At 42.6% G+C, this 17,351-nt stretch overlaps 1 protein-coding gene across 2 annotated transcripts in view; it reads left to right on the forward strand.

Moving 5' to 3' along the window:
* The window catches only part of LOC139372698 (adenylate cyclase type 2-like), an 86,124-nt gene that overhangs the window by 52,688 nt on the left and 16,085 nt on the right, over positions 1-17,351 (forward strand). Inside the window, exons 16-19 of one of the 2 annotated variants that reach the window (XM_071112486.1) lie at positions 2,988-3,128; positions 3,325-3,441; positions 15,567-15,751; positions 16,579-16,663. In XM_071112486.1, the coding sequence (XP_070968587.1) occupies positions 2,988-3,128; positions 3,325-3,441; positions 15,567-15,751; positions 16,579-16,663 (528 nt within the window). The remainder of the gene's footprint in view (positions 1-2,987; positions 3,129-3,324; positions 3,442-15,566; positions 15,752-16,578; positions 16,664-17,351) is intronic. The other variant, XM_071112487.1, reaches the window with a different exon arrangement.

Here is a 17,351-nt window from a genome sequence, read left to right on the forward strand (position 1 = left end):
CCAGTGATTGGGACATTGCCCTGCGTAAGGTGCTGTCTTTCGGATGGGACGTTAAACGGGTGTCCTGACTCTTTGTGGACACTAAAGATCCCATGGCACTTATCGTAAGAGTAGGGGTGTTAACCGTGGTGTCCTGGCTACATTCCCAATCTGGCCCTCATACCATCATGGCAACCTAGTCATCCCCAGCTTCCAATTGGCTCATTCATCCCCTCCCGCTCCCCTATAACTATTCCCCTGGCTATATACAGGGAGTACCAGTACTGTTGTGTCGTCAGCAAATGTGATGATGGTGTTGGATTCATGTGCTCCCCTGTAACTATTCCCTTGGTTGTTGCTGAAAATGAGAATGTGTCCTCAATCAACTTACCTGGGAAAATAAGGGGGGGGAAATGTATGATGGTGTTGGAGTCGTGGGTGAATAGGGAGTATAGGAGGGTACTAAGCACTCTCCCCTGAGGGGCCCCTGGGTTGAGGGTCAGCATGGCAGGTGTGCTGTTGCCTACCCTTACCACCTGGGGGGGGGGCAGTCAGGAAGTCCAGGATCCAGTTGCAGAGGGAAGTGTTCAGTTACAGGGTCCTTAGCTTTGTGATGAGCTTGGAGGGCACTATGGTGTTTAACGCTGAGCTGTAGTCAATGAACAGCATTCTCACATAGGTGTTCCTCTTGTCCAGGTAGGAGAGGGCAGTGTGGAGTGCAATAGAGATTGTCATCTGTGGATATGTTGGGGCGGAATTCAAATTGGAGTGGGTCCAGGGTGTCTGAGATGATTGTGTTGATGTGAGCCATGACCAGCATTTCAAGCACTTCTTGTCTACAGATGTGAGTGCTATGAGGCGATAGTCATTTATACAGGTTATTGTAGCGTTTTTGGGCACAGGGACTATGGTGGTCTGCTTGAGCATGTAGGTACTACAGACTTGGCCAGGAAGAGGTTGAAAATGTCAGTGAAAACACTTGCCAGCTGTAATTCGTCTGGCCCTGTGGTCTTGTGAATGTTAACCTGTTTAACCTTTTACTGCATAGGTTAAATCAGGGTCACACAGAGTGATTATTAGTAGTCTTAAACACATCTACTTTGAAACACAATTACTTTAATTCCCTACCTCAAAAAGGAAGACACCTGTACCATGTCTGATATACAGTTGAAATGCATAACATTTTGAGGTTGCATTCCAATATTACACTTTATATTCATCACATAAGACTGAAATATAACAAAAGTGTTTGACATAGAAACACGGGATTTTCATCATTTTAAAAATATGAACATTCCACCCATGAGGCCAAAGAGGGAACTTTTGGTAATTGACTGCAGGAAAGGGCTACAGGTCGTACAACGGGCTACAGAGAACGTAATCAGCTTCAATGATAGTTTGTAAGCCCTGCCACATTCTCAGAGCCGGCGTAGTAGTAGTTTCATTGGAGGGTAGCGGGATTTCTTAGAAGCATCCAGATTAGTGTCCTGTTCCTTGAAAGGGGCAGCTCTAGCCTTTAGCTCAGGCCAAGATGTTGCCTGTAATCCATGGCTTCTGGTTGGGATATGTACATACCGTCACTATGGGGACGACATCATCAATGCACTTATTAATGAAGCTGGTGACTGATGTGGTAAACTTCTCAATGTCATCGGATGAATCCCGGAACACATTCCAGTCTGTGCTAGCAAAACAGTCCTGTAGCTCAGCATCCACTTCATCGTACCACCTCCGTATTCAGCGCGTCACTGGTACTGTTTGAGTTTTTGCTTGTAAGCAGGAATCATGAGGATAGAGTTAAAGGCAATTTATGCTTGATCCAAAAATGTGGTCGGAGGCTCCGTATTGAGGGTGTGACGCAGCGCCGTGTGTCTCAAAAATGTTGTAACAATGCGGAATGCTCCGTATAGCTCTGCATTGACATGTTTGGTTGACGGTTGGTGGTGTTCGAACTCACTTCCTTGACAACTTCCTTCACAACAGGTCTGCTCTGCTACGCGAAGCACAAGAAGTATAAATGCCCTGACTTCTGCAGAAGTCATATTGTAGTAAAGGCTGTGTGGCCACTGCAGACATCGGATTGACCATGTAGAGCATTTTATGGTCATATTTGCCAAATGGAGGGCCAGGGAGAGCTTTGTATGTGGAATAAAGATGATCTAGAGTTTTTTGCCTTTAGTTGCACAGGTGACATGCTGGTAGAAATGAGGTAAAACAGATTTCTGTTTTCCTGCATTAATATCACCGACCACTAGGAGCGCTGCCTCTGGATAAGTATTTTCTTGTTTGCTTATTCCCTATACAGCTCATTGAGTGTGGTCTTATTGACAGCACCAGTTTGTGGTGGTAAATAGAGAGCTACGGAAAATATAGATGAAAACTATTTTGGTCAATTGTATGGTTTACAGCTTATCATAAGCTATTCTAACTCCGGCGAGCAGAACCTCCCACCTTGAGCTTACCCGACGCTGCCGTCCTGTCGTGCCGATGCATATTATCCATGTCCTTATTCAGCCACAACTCCGAGAAACATAGGATATTACAGTTCTTCACGTCCCGTTGATAAGATTTATGTAATTGTAAAGTAGAAATCTTCATCCAAATCGAGATTAGTGGTCACTGTTCTGATGTCCAGAAACTCTTTTCGGTCATAGGAAACGATGGCAGAAACTTTATGTACAATTAAGATCAGCCAACAAAAAAGCCCCGTAAAATTACAGAGTTGGTCAGGAGCCCGTAAAACGGTAGCTATGGTCTCTCTTTCTCTGGTCTCTCTTTCTCTGGTATCTCTGTCTCTGGTCTCTCTCTCTTTCTCTGTCTCTGGTCTCTCTGTCTCTGGTCTCTTTCTCTCTACTTAAGATTTTACTCACTATTCTGATCTCTTTTCCCTGTCCCATTGTCATTTTATCTGTCCCCCTGCTTGTCTCACTGTCCCCTCTCTCTCTCTCCCTCCCTTTCTTCCTTCCTTCCTTCCTTCCTTCCTCCCTCTCTCTCTCTGTCTCTCTCAGCAGGGAGGTAAAGGATCGTGGTGCTCTCTCCCCTGGCTCCCTACTTCCTCACGCATCATCATCGCCAACAAACCCTGGCTCCGATTGGTCCTCACCATGACAACCACCGCTCTTATACTGGTCATGGCTGTGTTCAACATGGTGTGTGTGTGTGTGTGTGCGCGTGAGTGTAGAGGATGTGCCAGGCAAAACTGGCAGGCGAGTCTTACGTTATAGCCATCAAAATGGTACTTGCAATGTAATGAATGTCATTCCACTGGTAGATCACACTGGAATACAGCCTAGTAGGGCTAAAATCTAACTTCTCTTCTTTCTCTCTTCAAAAACCTCTTTCCAGTTCTTCCTGGAAGATGAGGTTTTGACCACACACCCTACCATGAACCTGACCAATGACAGCATTCTCAGCTCCCACAGCCACACCCACCTCACAGATGGAAATAAGTTCTACTTACCTGTGAGTAATCTACCAGCCGTGTAGGCACAGGTGGGCCACCCACAGGGAAGCCAAGCCCAAGTCCAATCAAACTGGAAAATCTGTTTAAAAAAATGTATGCTCTCTACTTGTCAGTCAAATCAATAAAATGTCATTTGTCACATGCTTCGTAAATAACAGGTGTAGACTAACAGTGAAACGCTTACTTTTGGCTCCTTTTCCAACAGTGCATAGTTATAGAAATATACAAATAACATGGCTATATACAGGGAGTACCAGTACTGTTGTGTCGTCAGCAAATGTGATGATGGTGTTGGAGTCATGCGCTCCCCTGTAACTATTCCCTTGGTTGTTGCTGAAAATGAGAATGTGTCCTCAATCAACTTACCTGGGAAAATAAGGGGGGAAAAATGTATGATGGTGTTGGAGTCGTGGGTGAACAGGGATTACTGGAGGGGATTAAACACACACCCCTGAGGGGCCCCCGTGTTGATGCTCAGTGTGGCGGATGTGTTGTTGTCTACCCTCACCGCTTGGGGGAGGCCCGTCAGGAAGTCCAGGATGCGGTTGCAAAGGGAGGTGTTCAGTCCAAGGGTCCTGAGTTTGATGATGAGTTTGGAGGAGACTATGGTGTTGAATGCTGCGCTGTAGTCAATGAACAGCATTCTTACATGGGTGTTCCTTTTGTTCAGGTGGGTGAGGGTAGTATGGAGTGCAATAGACGTTGCATCATCTAGATTTTGATCTGTTGGGGCGGTATGTGAATTGGAATGGGTCCAGGGTGTCTGGGATGATGGTGTTGATGTGAGCCATGACCAGCCTTTCAAAACCTGTCATGGCTATAGATGTGAGTTCTAAGGGGTGAAAGTCATTTAGGCAGGTTACCTTGGTGTTCTTGGGCACAGGGACTATGGGGGTCTGCTTGAAACAAGTTGGTATTACAGACCTTGGCATGGGTCCCCAGATCCCCAAAAGTTGCACCACCAGGAGCATCCTGTTGGAATCGGCTAAACTTTGAACATTGAGATATTAAATAAATGATAGAGAAGAAGCTTTGAATAGAAAGAGTCTGTAGAAAGCCAGAAGGCTTAGGAATGTGTTTGATGGAGGAGAGGAGAGCGACGTGTTGATATAGGGAAGACAGATGGATATGTGTGGATTTGTTGAAGGAGGGGTTGAGGTCAGGAGGTGAGGGGTGAGGTCAGTTCCCCTTAAGGGAGTAATCAGGGTTTAGTATCTGGTTACCTTGTTCCTGTTGGGCATAAACTAAGGATGGAGAGAGGGAATGTCTTAAGTAGGATGTATATAACTGTGATGGAGAAAAATGTTTTGCGGTCTGATTACAGCTGTACAGAACCTTTGGGTGTCCGTGGGTTATTAACCTCTCTAGTGTCCGTGGGTTATTTACTCTGAAAAATAAGAACCTAACAATCCTGACCGGTTGCATCAGCGCCTGGTATAGCAACTGCTCGGCATCCAACCTTTAGTCACTACAGAGGGTAGTGTGTACGGCCCAGTACATCAGTGGGGCCAAGCTTCTTGCCATCCAGGACCTACAGTTGAAGTCGGAAGTTTACATACACCTTAGCCAAATACATTTAAACTCAGTTTTTCACAATTCCTGACATTTAATCCAAGTAAAAATTCCCTGTTTTAGGTCAGTTAGGATCACCACTTTATTTTAAGAATGTGAAATGTCAGAATAATAGTAGAGAGAATGATTTATTTCAGCTTTTATTTCTTTCATCACATTCCCAGTGGGTCAGAAGTTTACATTAGTATTTGGTAGCATTTCCTTTACATTGTTTAACTTGGGTCAACCGTTTCGGATAGCCTTCCACAAGCTTCCACAATAAGTTGGGTGAATTTTGGCCCATTCCTCCTTGCTCGCACATGCTTTTTCAGGTCTGCCTACATATTTTCTATAGGATTGAGGTCAGGGCTTTGTGATGGCCACTCCAATACCTTGACTTTGTTGCCCTTCAGCCATTTTGCAACAACTTTGGATGTTTGTTTGGAGTCATAGTCCATTTGGAAGACCCATTTGTGAGCAAGCTTTAACTTCCTGACTGATGTCTTGAGATGTTGCTTCAATATATCCACCTAATTTTCATCCCTCATGATGCCATCTATTTTGTGAAGTGTACCAGTCCCTCCTGCAGCAAAGCACCCCGACAACATGATTCTGCCACCCCCGTGCTTCACGGTTGGGATGGTGTTCTTCGGCTTGCAAGCCTCCCCCTTTTTCCTCCAAACATAATGATGGTCATTAACAGTTCTATTTTTGTTTCATCAGACCATAGGTCTTTCTCCAAAAAGTACCATCTTTGTCCCCGTGTGCAGTTGCAAACCGTAGTCTGGCATTTTTATGGCGGTTTTGGAGCAGTGGCTTCTTCCTTGCTGAGCGGCCTTTCAGGTTATGCTGATATAGGACTCATTTTACTGTGTTTATAGATACGTTTGTAACTGTTTCCTCCAGTATCTTCACACTGTCCTTTGCTGTTGTTCTGGGATTGAGGTGAGCTTTTCGCACCAAAGTGCGTTCATCTCTAGGAGACAGAACGCGTCTGTATAAAATAATCTGTCTGTAAACAATTGTTGGAGAAATTACTAGTGTTATGCACAAAGTAGATGTCCTAACCAACTTTCCAAAACAATGGTTTGTTAACAAGATATTTTTGGAGTGGTTGAAAAATGAGTTTTAATGACTCCAACCTAACTTCCGACTTCAACTGAATATACTAGGCGTCAGTGGAAGGCCCCAAAAAATGTCAAAGACTCCAGTCACCCTAGTCATAGATTGTTCCCTCTGCTACATCACGGCAAGCGGTACCTGAGCGCCAAGTCTAAGTCCAAAAGGCTCCTTAACAGCTTCTACCCTCAAGCTACAAGACTGCTGAACAATTAATTAAATAGCCACCCGGACTATTTACATTGACATCCTCCCCCTTTGTTTTTACACTGCTGCTATTCGCTATTTATTATTTATGCATAGTCACTTTACCTCCTTTACCTCCACCTACATTTACAAATGACCTTGACTAACCTGATTTGGTACCGGTACTCCCTGAATATAGCCTCGTTATTGTTATTTTATTGTTATTTTTTTCTTCTCTTTTTTACTTTAGTTTATTTAGTAAATCTTTTCTTAACTTTATTTCTTGAACCTGATTGTTGGTTCAGTGTTTGTAAGTCAGCATGTCACGGTAAGGGGTACGTACACCTGTCGTATTCGGCGCATGTAACACATACAAATTGATTTGATTTGAATTGATGTCTGTGCCCAGTGGGATATGTCACTGTGCTTCTATGGCTATATGCACCATGTCACTGTGCTTCTATGGCTATATGCACAATGTCACTGTGCTTCTATGGCTATATGCACCATGCCACTGTGCTTCTATGGCTATATGCACAATGTCACTGTGCTTCTATGGCTATATGCACCATGTCACTGTCCTTCTATGGCTATATGCACCATGTCACTGTGCTTCTATGGCTATATGCACCATGCCACTGTGCTTCTATGGCTATATGCACAATGTCACTGTGCTTCTATGGCTATATGCACCATGTCACTGTCCTTCTATGGCTATATGCACCATGTCACTGTGCTTCTATGACTATATGCACCATGTCACTGTGCTTCTATGGCTATATGCACCATGTCACTGTCCTTCTATGGCTATATGCACCATGTCACTGTGCTTCTATGACTATATGCACCATGTCACTGTGCTTCTATGGCTATATGCACCATGCCACTGTGCTTCTATGGCTATATGCACCATGTCACTGTGCTTCTATGGCTATATGCACCATGTCACTGTGCTTCTATGGCTATATGCACCATGTCACTGTCCTTCTATGGCTATATGCACCATGTCACTGTGTTTCTATGGCTATATGCACCATGTCACTGTGCTTCTATGGCTATATGCACCATGTCACTGTGCTTCTATGGCTATATGCACCATGTCACTGTGCTTCTATGGCTATATGCACCATGTCACTGTGTTTCTATGGCTATATGCACCATGTCACTGTGTTTCTATGGCTATATGCACCATGTCACTGTGCTTCTATGGCTATATGCACCATGTCACTGTGTTTCTATGGCTATATGCACCATGTCACTGTGCTTCTATGGCTATATGCACCATGTCACTGTGCTTCTATGGCTATATGCACCATGTCACAGTGCTTCTATGGCTATATGCACCATGTCACTGTGCTTCTATGGCTATATGCACCATGTCACTGTGCTTCTATGGCTATATGCACCATGTCACTGTGTTTCTATGGCTATATGCACCATGTCACTGTGCTTCTATGGCTATATGCACCATGTCACTGTGCTTCTATGGCTATATGCACCATGTCACTGTGCTTCTATGGCTATATGCACCATGTCACTGTCCTTCTATGGCTATATGCACCATGTCACTGTGCTTCTATGGCTATATGCACCATGTCACTGTGCTTCTATGGCTATATGCACCATGTCACTGTCCTTCTATGGCTATATGCACCATGTCACTGTGCTTCTATGGCTATATGCACCATGTCACTGTCCTTCTATGGCTATATGCACCATGTCACTGTCCTTCTATGGCTATATGCACCATGTCACTGTGCTTCTATGGCTATATGCACCATGTCACTGTGCTTCTATGGCTATATGCACCATGTCACTGTCCTTCTATGGCTATATGCACCATGTCACTGTCCTTCTATGGCTATGCACCATGTCACTATATATGCACCATGTCACTGTGCTTCTATGGCTATATGCACCATGTCACTGTCCTTCAATGGCTATATGCACCATGTCACTGTCCTTCAATGGCTATATGCACCATGTCAATGTGCTTCTATGGCTATATGCACCATGTCACTGTGCTTCTATGGCTATATGCACCATGTCACTGTGCTTCTATGGCTATATGCCCCATGTCACTGTGCTTCTATGGCTATATGCACCATGTCACTGTGCTTCTATGGCTATATGCACCATGTCACTGTGCTTCTATGGCTATATGCACCATGTCACTGTGTTTCTATGGCTATATGCACCATGTCACTGTGTTTCTATGGCTATATGCACCATGTCACTGTGCTTCTATGGCTATATGCACCATGTCACTGTGTTTCTATGGCTATATGCACCATGTCACTGTGCTTCTATGGCTATATGCACCATGTCACTGTGCTTCTATGGCTATATGCACCATGTCACTGTGCTTCTATGTCTATATGCACCATGTCACTGTGATTCTATGGCTATATGCACCATGTCACTGTGCTTCTATGGCTATATGCACCATGTCACTGTGCTTCTATGGCTATATGCACCATGTCACTGTCCTTCTATGGCTATATGCACCATGTCACTGTGCTTCTATGGCTATATGCACCATGTCACTGTGCTTCTATGGCTATATGCACCATGTCACTGTCCTTCTATGGCTATATGCACCATGTCACTGTCCTTCTATGGCTATATGCACCATGTCACTGTGCTTCTATGGCTATATGCACCATGTCACTGTCCTTCTATGGCTATATGCACCATGTCACTGTCCTTCTATGGCTATATGCACCATGTCACTGTGCTTCTATGGCTATATGCACCATGTCACTGTGCTTCTATGGCTATATGCACCATGTCACTGTGCTTCTATGGCTATATGCCCCATGTCACTGTGCTTCTATGGCTATATGCACCATGTCACTGTGCTTCTATGGCTATATGCACCATGTCACTGTGCTTCTATGACTATATGCACCATGCCACTGTGCTTCTATGGCTATATGCACCATGTCACTGTGTTTCTATGTCTATATGCACCATGTCACTGTGATTCTATGGCTATATGCACCATGTCACTGTGCTTCTATGGCTATATGCACCATGTCACTGTGCTTCTATGGCTATATGCACCATGTCACTGTGCTTCTATGGCCATATGCACCATGTCACTGTGCTTCTATGGCTATATGCACCATGTCACTGTGCTTCTATGGCTATATGCACCATGTCACTGTGCTTCTATGGCTATATGCACAATGTCACTGTGCTTCTATGGCTATATGCACCATGTCACTGTGCTTCTATGGCTATATGCACCATGTCACTGTGCTTCTATGGCTATATGCACCATGTCACTGTGCTTCTATGACTATATGCACCATGTCACTGTGCTTCTATGGCTATATGCACCATGTCACTGTGCTTCTATGGCTATATGCACCATGTCACTGTGCTTCTATGGCTATATGCACCATGCCACTGTGCTTCTATGGCTATATGCACCATGCCACTGTGCTTCTATGGCTATATGCACCATGTCACTGTGCTTCTATGGCTATATGCACCATGTCACTGTCCTTCTATGGCTATATGCGCCATGTCACTGTCCTTCTATGGCTATATGCACCATGTCACTGTGCTTCTATGACTATATGCACCATGTCACTGTGCTTCTATGGCTATACGCACCATGTCACTGTGCTTCTATGGCTATACGCACCATGCCACTGCCTACTTCATTTGTTCATTTAGCAAACAAGACAGATCATAATCCAGTGCCTTTATCACAGTAAACACACCTACAGTATATTTGAACTTTAATTAGCTTAAAAATGCAATATGTTCGCTCTGCCTCATGGCAAAATGAGTAGAATAGCATGTGATTGGCTATAAAACAGCATCATTTTCTCTCAGTCTCATGGCAAAATGTGTAGAATAGCACAATATTGGCTATAAAACAGCATCATTTTCTCTCAGTCTCATGGCAAAATGTGTAGAATAGCATAAGATTGGCTATAAAACAGCATAATTTTCTCTCAGTCTCATGGCAAAATGTGTAGAATAGCATGTGATTGGCTATAAAACAGCATCATTTTCTCTCAGTCTCATGGCAAAATGTGTAGAATAGCATGAGATTGGCTATAAAACACCAGCATTTTCACTCAGTCTCATGGCAAAATGTGTAGAATAGCATGAGATTGGCTATAAAACAGCATCATTTTCTCTCAGTCTCATGGCAAAATGTGTAGAATAGCATGAGATTAGCTGTTTCCTCTCCTAAAAAATACAGTACCAGTCAAACGTTTGGACACACCTATTCATTCCAGTGTTTTTCTTGAAATAACACATATGGAATCATCTAGGAACCAAAAAAAGTGTTAAACAATCCAAATATATTTTAGATTTTAGATTCTTCAAAGTAGCCACCCTTTGCCTTGATGACAGCTTAATGCGTTTGAGCCAATCAGTTGTGTTGTGACAAAGTAGGGGTGGTATACAGAAGATAGCCTTATTTGGTAAAAGACCAAGTCCATATTGTGGCAAGAAGAGCTCAAATAAGCAAAGAGAAACATACATTACTTTAAGACATGAAGGTCAGTTAATACTGAACATTTCAAGAACTTGGAAAAACCATCAAGCGCTATGATGAAACTGGCTCTCATGAGGACCGCCACAGGAAAGGAAGACCCAGAGTTACTTCTGCTGCAGAGGATAAGTTCATTAGAGTTAACTGCACCTCAGATTGCAGCCCAAATACATGCTTCAAAGAGTTCAAGTAACAAACACATCTCAACATCAATTGTTCAGAGGAGACTGCGTGAATCAGGCCATGGTCAGATTGCTGCAAAGAAACCACTACTAAAGGACACCAATAATAAGAAGAGACTTGCTTGGGCCAAGAAATACGAGCAATGGACATAAGACCGGTGGAAATCTGTCCTTTGGTCTGATGAGTCTAAATTAGAGATTTTTGGTTCCAACCGCCGTGTCTTTGGGAGACACAGAGGAGGTGAACGGATGATCTCCGCATGTGTGGTTCCCACCGTGAAGCATGGAGGAGGTGTGATGGTGTGGGGGTGCTTTGCTGGTGACACTGTTGGTGATTTATTTAGAATTCATGGCCCACTTAACCAGCATGGCTACCACAGCATTCTGCAGCGATACGCCATCCCATCTGGTTTGCGCTTCGTGGGACTATCATTTGTTTTTCAACAGGACAATGACCCAAAACACACTGTGTAAGGGCTACGTGACAAAGAAGGAGAGTGATGGAGTGTTGCGTCAGATGACCTAGCCTCCACAATCAACCGACCTCAACCAAATTGAGATGGTTTGGGATGAGTTGGTCTGCGGAGTGAAGAAAAAGCAGACAGTAAGTGCTCAGCATATGTGGGAACTCCTTCAAGACTATTGGAAAAGCATTCTTCATGAAGCTGGTTGAGAGAATGCCAAGAGTGTGCAAAGTTGTCATCAAAGGCAAGGGGTGGCTACTTTGAATAATCTAATTTGTTTAACACCTTTTGGTTACTATATGATTCAATTTGTGTTATTTCATGGTTTTGATGTCTTCACTATTATTTTTTAATGCAGAAAATAGTACAAATAAAGAAAAACCCTTGAATGAGTAGGTGTGTCCTAACTTTTGACTGGTACTGTATATATTGTTACTTTTTTTCACCCAACTAATGTCTGGCTACGCCACTAACATCTACTCTGGGTCATACCTGGGTTTCAAATATTTATAATACTTCAGGTGAAAAATTAGCTTTTGCTTTCCTTTCAGGAAGAGTCAGAATTTTGGGGATTATTCCATGGTTCCAATATTGGATTTCATTAAGTTAGTGTTTGTCACTAGCGTTCTGTTTTTATTAGTTCATAGTAGAAAAGTCCCTCCTTTGTAAACCATTTAAAGTCAACACTCATATTTCTTTAACCAGGGCCACAAAAGTAATGTTTGTTTACATTGTCTATCATAAACGTTGCTTAACATCAATCACAATCAATCCGTTTGTGTTTGTGTGTGACTGTGTAGACTGTAGACTGTTGATCTACTCTGTGTGTTTTCACAGCAGGCTTACAACAGCTGACAGAGAACTGAGAGACACTGTGCTGCTGTCAATGTGTCGTGGTGACACTGAGAGGGCTCTAGAAGTGGCCTTGTTTTTTTTAGTATCTCAATAGTATAAAGTGGCTTCCTCTCCGTGTCTCCTCTCCTTCATCTTAATAGTCAAAAGTAGTTCAAGTTCATGGGAAACTGGCTCGCATCTGGTGTGGTGTCACAACTGTTTTTCCCTCAATTAATTGCATTTGAATTACTTGTGCGACAGCCCTAGTCTTCCCGCCTTGCTTCACACACTTCACACACAGCCTACATAATCACTCACTCCTAGCTACGTCTGTGGCAAGATCATCTCTGTCTGTAGGAAGCAAAAACTCTGTCCTCCTGAGATTTAGTATTGATTTAGTGTTTATCAGCACTAGAGAACAGCCTTGCTGAATAGGGCTTGACAAGCTCATTACTGATGTTTTACACCTCAAGGAACTCATGTGAACTGAAAAAAATTAATGAACAGATCCAGTCCATTTTCATACACAGTTTTCATTTTTATTTTTTACCTTCTGTGTACAACTTTATCTAATAGTTAACAATAATATCTTACACATCATGACCCTCCTCCATAGTGTCCAACACCTCAATCTCATCCCCCATTTTATAAATAGTTTTTCTTTATACACTGGACCCATTTCTTTTGAATAATTGTGGTTATCCACTTTTCACCACTGATGCATATGCTCCTGTGGCCATTCACAGCCCGCAATCTGATTTAATGTGGCCCCTACTTCTAGTTCAGGCTTTCATTCACACATCTCCCTTCACCATTAGTCTTGACTGGGAGCCAATTCCCTCTATTTTCTGCATCAGTATTATTCCTTTATTTTTTCTCTCTTTTTTTTCACTTCTCTTTGCTAATAGCCCGGACCCATTTCTCATATCTTCTAAATGAATGGTGTTTACCCTCTTCAGCCAGTAATAGCTAGTCCTGATTCACTGCTCTCCACATATTTAGTTATACTATATACTTCGCTCTTTATTGCTGACCCTTCCTTCCTTCCTTCCTTCCTTCCTTCCTTCCTTCCTTTCTTTCTTTCTTTCTTTCTTTCTTTCTTTCTTTCTTTCTTTCTTTCTTTCTTTCTTTCTTTCTTTCTTTCTTTCTTTCTTCCTTCCTTCCTTCCTTCCTTCCTTCCTTCCTTCCTTCCTTCCTTCCTTCCTTCCTTCCTTCCTTCCTTCCTTCCTTCCTTCCTTCCTTCCTTCCTTCTTTCACTCCCTACCATCCTTCCTCTAGTTCAGTAACTTGTTCTGATCCATTGCCCTGTGTTGGCCCAGCTCGCCCTTAATGGACCATAATACTCCCTCAGCCCATAAAGAGCCATATTCCATTTTTTATAGGCCAGGATATATGATGTCCATTATAGTTTTGGGGGGGAAATGTTGACTGGACATTTTTGGGAGGAACTGTTGTTATGGCTTGCTAATGTAGAGTCATAAAGTAGAGTCTAGTCTATTGTTTGACTCTCTCCATCTGTCTACAGAGCCTTCAGAAAGATTTTATATCCCTTGATTTATTTCACATTTTGTTGTGTTACAGCCTGAATTCAAAATGGATTAGATATACATGTTTTTCTCACCTATCTCCAACAAATAACCTATAATGACAAAGTTCACATTTATTTAAAATGAAATACAGAAATATCTCATTTACATAAGTATCCACACCCCTGAGTCAATACATGTTTGAATTATCTTTGGCAGCGATTACAGCTGTGCGTCTTTCTGAGTAAGTCTCTAAGAGCTTTGCACACCTGGATTGTACAATAATTACACGTTATTATTTTTTAAAGTTCTTCAAGCTCTGTCAAGTTGGTTGTTGATAATTGCGAGACAGCCATTTTCAAGTCTTGCCATAGATTTCCAAGCGGATTTAAGTCAAAACTGTAACTAGGCCACTCATGAATATTCAATGTTGGCTTGGTAATATACTCCAGTGTATATTTGGCCTTCTTTTAGGTTATTATCCTGCTGAAAGGTGAATTTGTCTCTCAGTGTCTGTTGGAAAGCAGACTGCTTAGCTCCATTCCATTTATTTTAACTCCCTGGTCCTTGCCGATGACAAGCATACCCATAACATGATGCAGCCACCACCATGCTTGAAAATATGAAGAGTGGTACTCAGTGATGTGTTCTGTTGGATTTGCGCCAAACATGATACTTTGTATTCAGGGCATAAAGTACATTTCTTAGTCACATTTTTTGCAATTTTACATTAGTGCCTTGTGCATGTTTTGGAATATTTGTATTCTGTACAGGCTTCCTTCTTTTCACTCTGTCATTTAGGTTAGTATTGTGGAGTAACTACAATGTTGTTGATCCATCCTCAGCTTTCTCCTATCACAGCCATTAAACTCTGTAACTGTTTTAAAGTCACCATTGACCTCATAGTGAAATCTCTGAGCGGTTTCCTTCCTCTCCAGCTAATTAATTAGGAAGGACACCTGTATCTTCGTTGTGACTGGGTGTATTGAGGCACCATTCAAAGTGTAATTAATAACTTCACTATGCTATAAGGGATATTCAATGTCTGCTTTTTATTTTACCCATCTACCAGTAGGTGACCTTCTTGGCAAAGCATTGGAAAACCTCCCTGGTCTTTGTGGTTGAATCTGTGTTTGAAATTAACTACTCGACTGAGGGAACTTACAGATTATTATGTGGGGTACAGAGATGAGGTAGTCATTCAAAAATCATACACTAGTATTGCACACGGAGTGAATGAATGCAACTTATTATGTGATTTATAGAACACATTTTTACTCCTGAACTTATTTAGGCTTACCATAACAAAGAGGTTGAATATTTATTGACTCAAGACATTTCAGCTTTTCATTATTAATTAATTTGTAAGAATTTCTAAAATCATAATTCCACATTGACATTATGGGGTATTGTGTGTAGGGCCAGTGACAAAATCTAAATTCAAAATCTAAATCCAAAATCTAAATGGGTGTGAATACTTTCTGAAGGCACTGCATATCATCTCAAAAGATTGGATATAAAATATTTTATTGACTTCTCATCCCTTCTCTCCCCTCCTCTTTCTCCCTCTCTTCTCTCTCCCATCCACCCTCTCCCGCCTCCTCTCTCTCTCTCTTTCTTTCTCCCCTCTCCCCCTTTTCTCTCTCTCTCTCACTCCCACCCTCCTTCTCCACCCTCCTTCTCTCATTTTCTCTCTCTCTCTCTTGCTCTCTCTCCAACCCTCTGTATCTCTCACTGTAGTATTTTATCTACTGTTGTATCCTGGGTCTGGTGTCATGTTCTGTGTTCCTGAGGATCAACTACGAGCTGAAGATGGTTGTCATGCTAGTTGCCGTGGTGACCTACAACATCATCATCCTCCAGACACACGCACACCTGCTGGACGGATACAGCACTGCACTCTATAGCACACAGACACTGGACAGGTACACACACAAACACATGCACACACACTGAACAGGCTAGAGAGACAGCTTTCCTTTTATGAAAACCCTGTTATTAACACAATGCTCCTTTCCTTCGGCCCTGATGTAATATATAGGGTAGAAGCCATAGACATACAGCCTTCAGGGAATGACTGTGCATGTGTGTGTAGGGTTGAGGCACACACACATGCACACACAAGCACACAGAAACCAACCAACCAACCAACCCACCCACCCACCCACACACACACTGTTAACACTTTTTCTTCCCTTACTGTGATTTGTGCAATAATAGGCCAGGATTCAGAGCCACAGACAAAGTCATTAGGGAATGTCTGTCAAAGCGATATTCCTTTCAACTGTCAATCAAAAGTTGTCACTATGGAATAGAACTCGATTGCCGGGGTAATTGTTGTTCGGATCATGACTGACAGGTTCTATGATATTGGGTTTTTGTCTTCATAGAGTGGAATTTATTTTGCTGATATGAATGACGGTTAGAGAGAGAGAGAGAGACAGACAGACAGAGAGAGAGAGACAGAGAGAGAGAGACAGAGAGAGAGAGAACAGAGAACAGAGACAGAGAGAGAGAGAGAGAGAGACAGAGAGAGAGACAGACAGAGACAGAGACAGAGACAGAGAGAGAGAGAGAGAGAGAGACAGACAGAGAGAGAGAGAGAGAGAGCAGAGAGAGAGCAGAGAGAGAGCAGAGAGAGAGAGAGAGTGCACTTTATGGTGGTGAAAGACTTGAACTGTTTTGTTTTTATTCTTTCCTCTTTTTCTCTCTCATCTCTCTCTCTCTCTCTCTCTCATCCCTCTCTCCTCAGGCCAGGCATTCTAAAGGATCTGAAGACGATGGGTTCTGTTTCTCTCTTCATCTTCTTCATCACTCTACTGGTGTTAGCACGACAGGTACAGTACCTGTTAAACCTGTTATAGCTATTTTTTAAACATTTGATTTCACCTTTATTTAACCAGGTAGGCCAGTTGAGAACAAGTTCTCATTTACAACTGCGACCTGGCCAAGATAAAGCAAAACAGTTCGACACATACAACAACACAGAGTTACACATGGAATAAACAAACATACAATCAATAATACAGTAGAAAAGTCTATATACAGTGGCAATAAGGCAATAAATAGGCCATAGTGAAATAATTACAATTTAGCAATTAAACACTGGAGTGATAGATGTGCAGAAGATGAATGTGCAAGTAGAGATACTGGGATGCAAAGGAGCAAAAAAAAAAAAACGTATGGGGATGAGGTAGTTGGATGGGCTATTTACAGATGGGCTATTTACAGATGGGCTATTTACAGATGGGCTATGTACAGGTGCAGTGATCTGTGAGCTGCTCTGACAGCTGGTGCTTAAAGTCTCCAGCTTCAGTGATTTTTGCAATTCGTTCCAGTCATTGGCAGCAGAGAACTGGAAGGAAAGAGGAATTGGCTTTGGGGGTGACCAGTGAGATATACCTTCTGGAGCGCTCGCTACGAGTGGGTGCTGCTATGGTGACCAGTGAGCTGAGATAAGGAGGGGCGTTACCTAGCAAAGACTTACAGATGATCTGAAGTTTGTAGAGTCACAAGCTTGATGTA

This window comes from Oncorhynchus clarkii, chromosome 18 (assembly GCF_045791955.1).
Source record: "Oncorhynchus clarkii lewisi isolate Uvic-CL-2024 chromosome 18, UVic_Ocla_1.0, whole genome shotgun sequence".
NCBI lineage: Eukaryota > Metazoa > Chordata > Actinopteri > Salmoniformes > Salmonidae > Oncorhynchus > Oncorhynchus clarkii.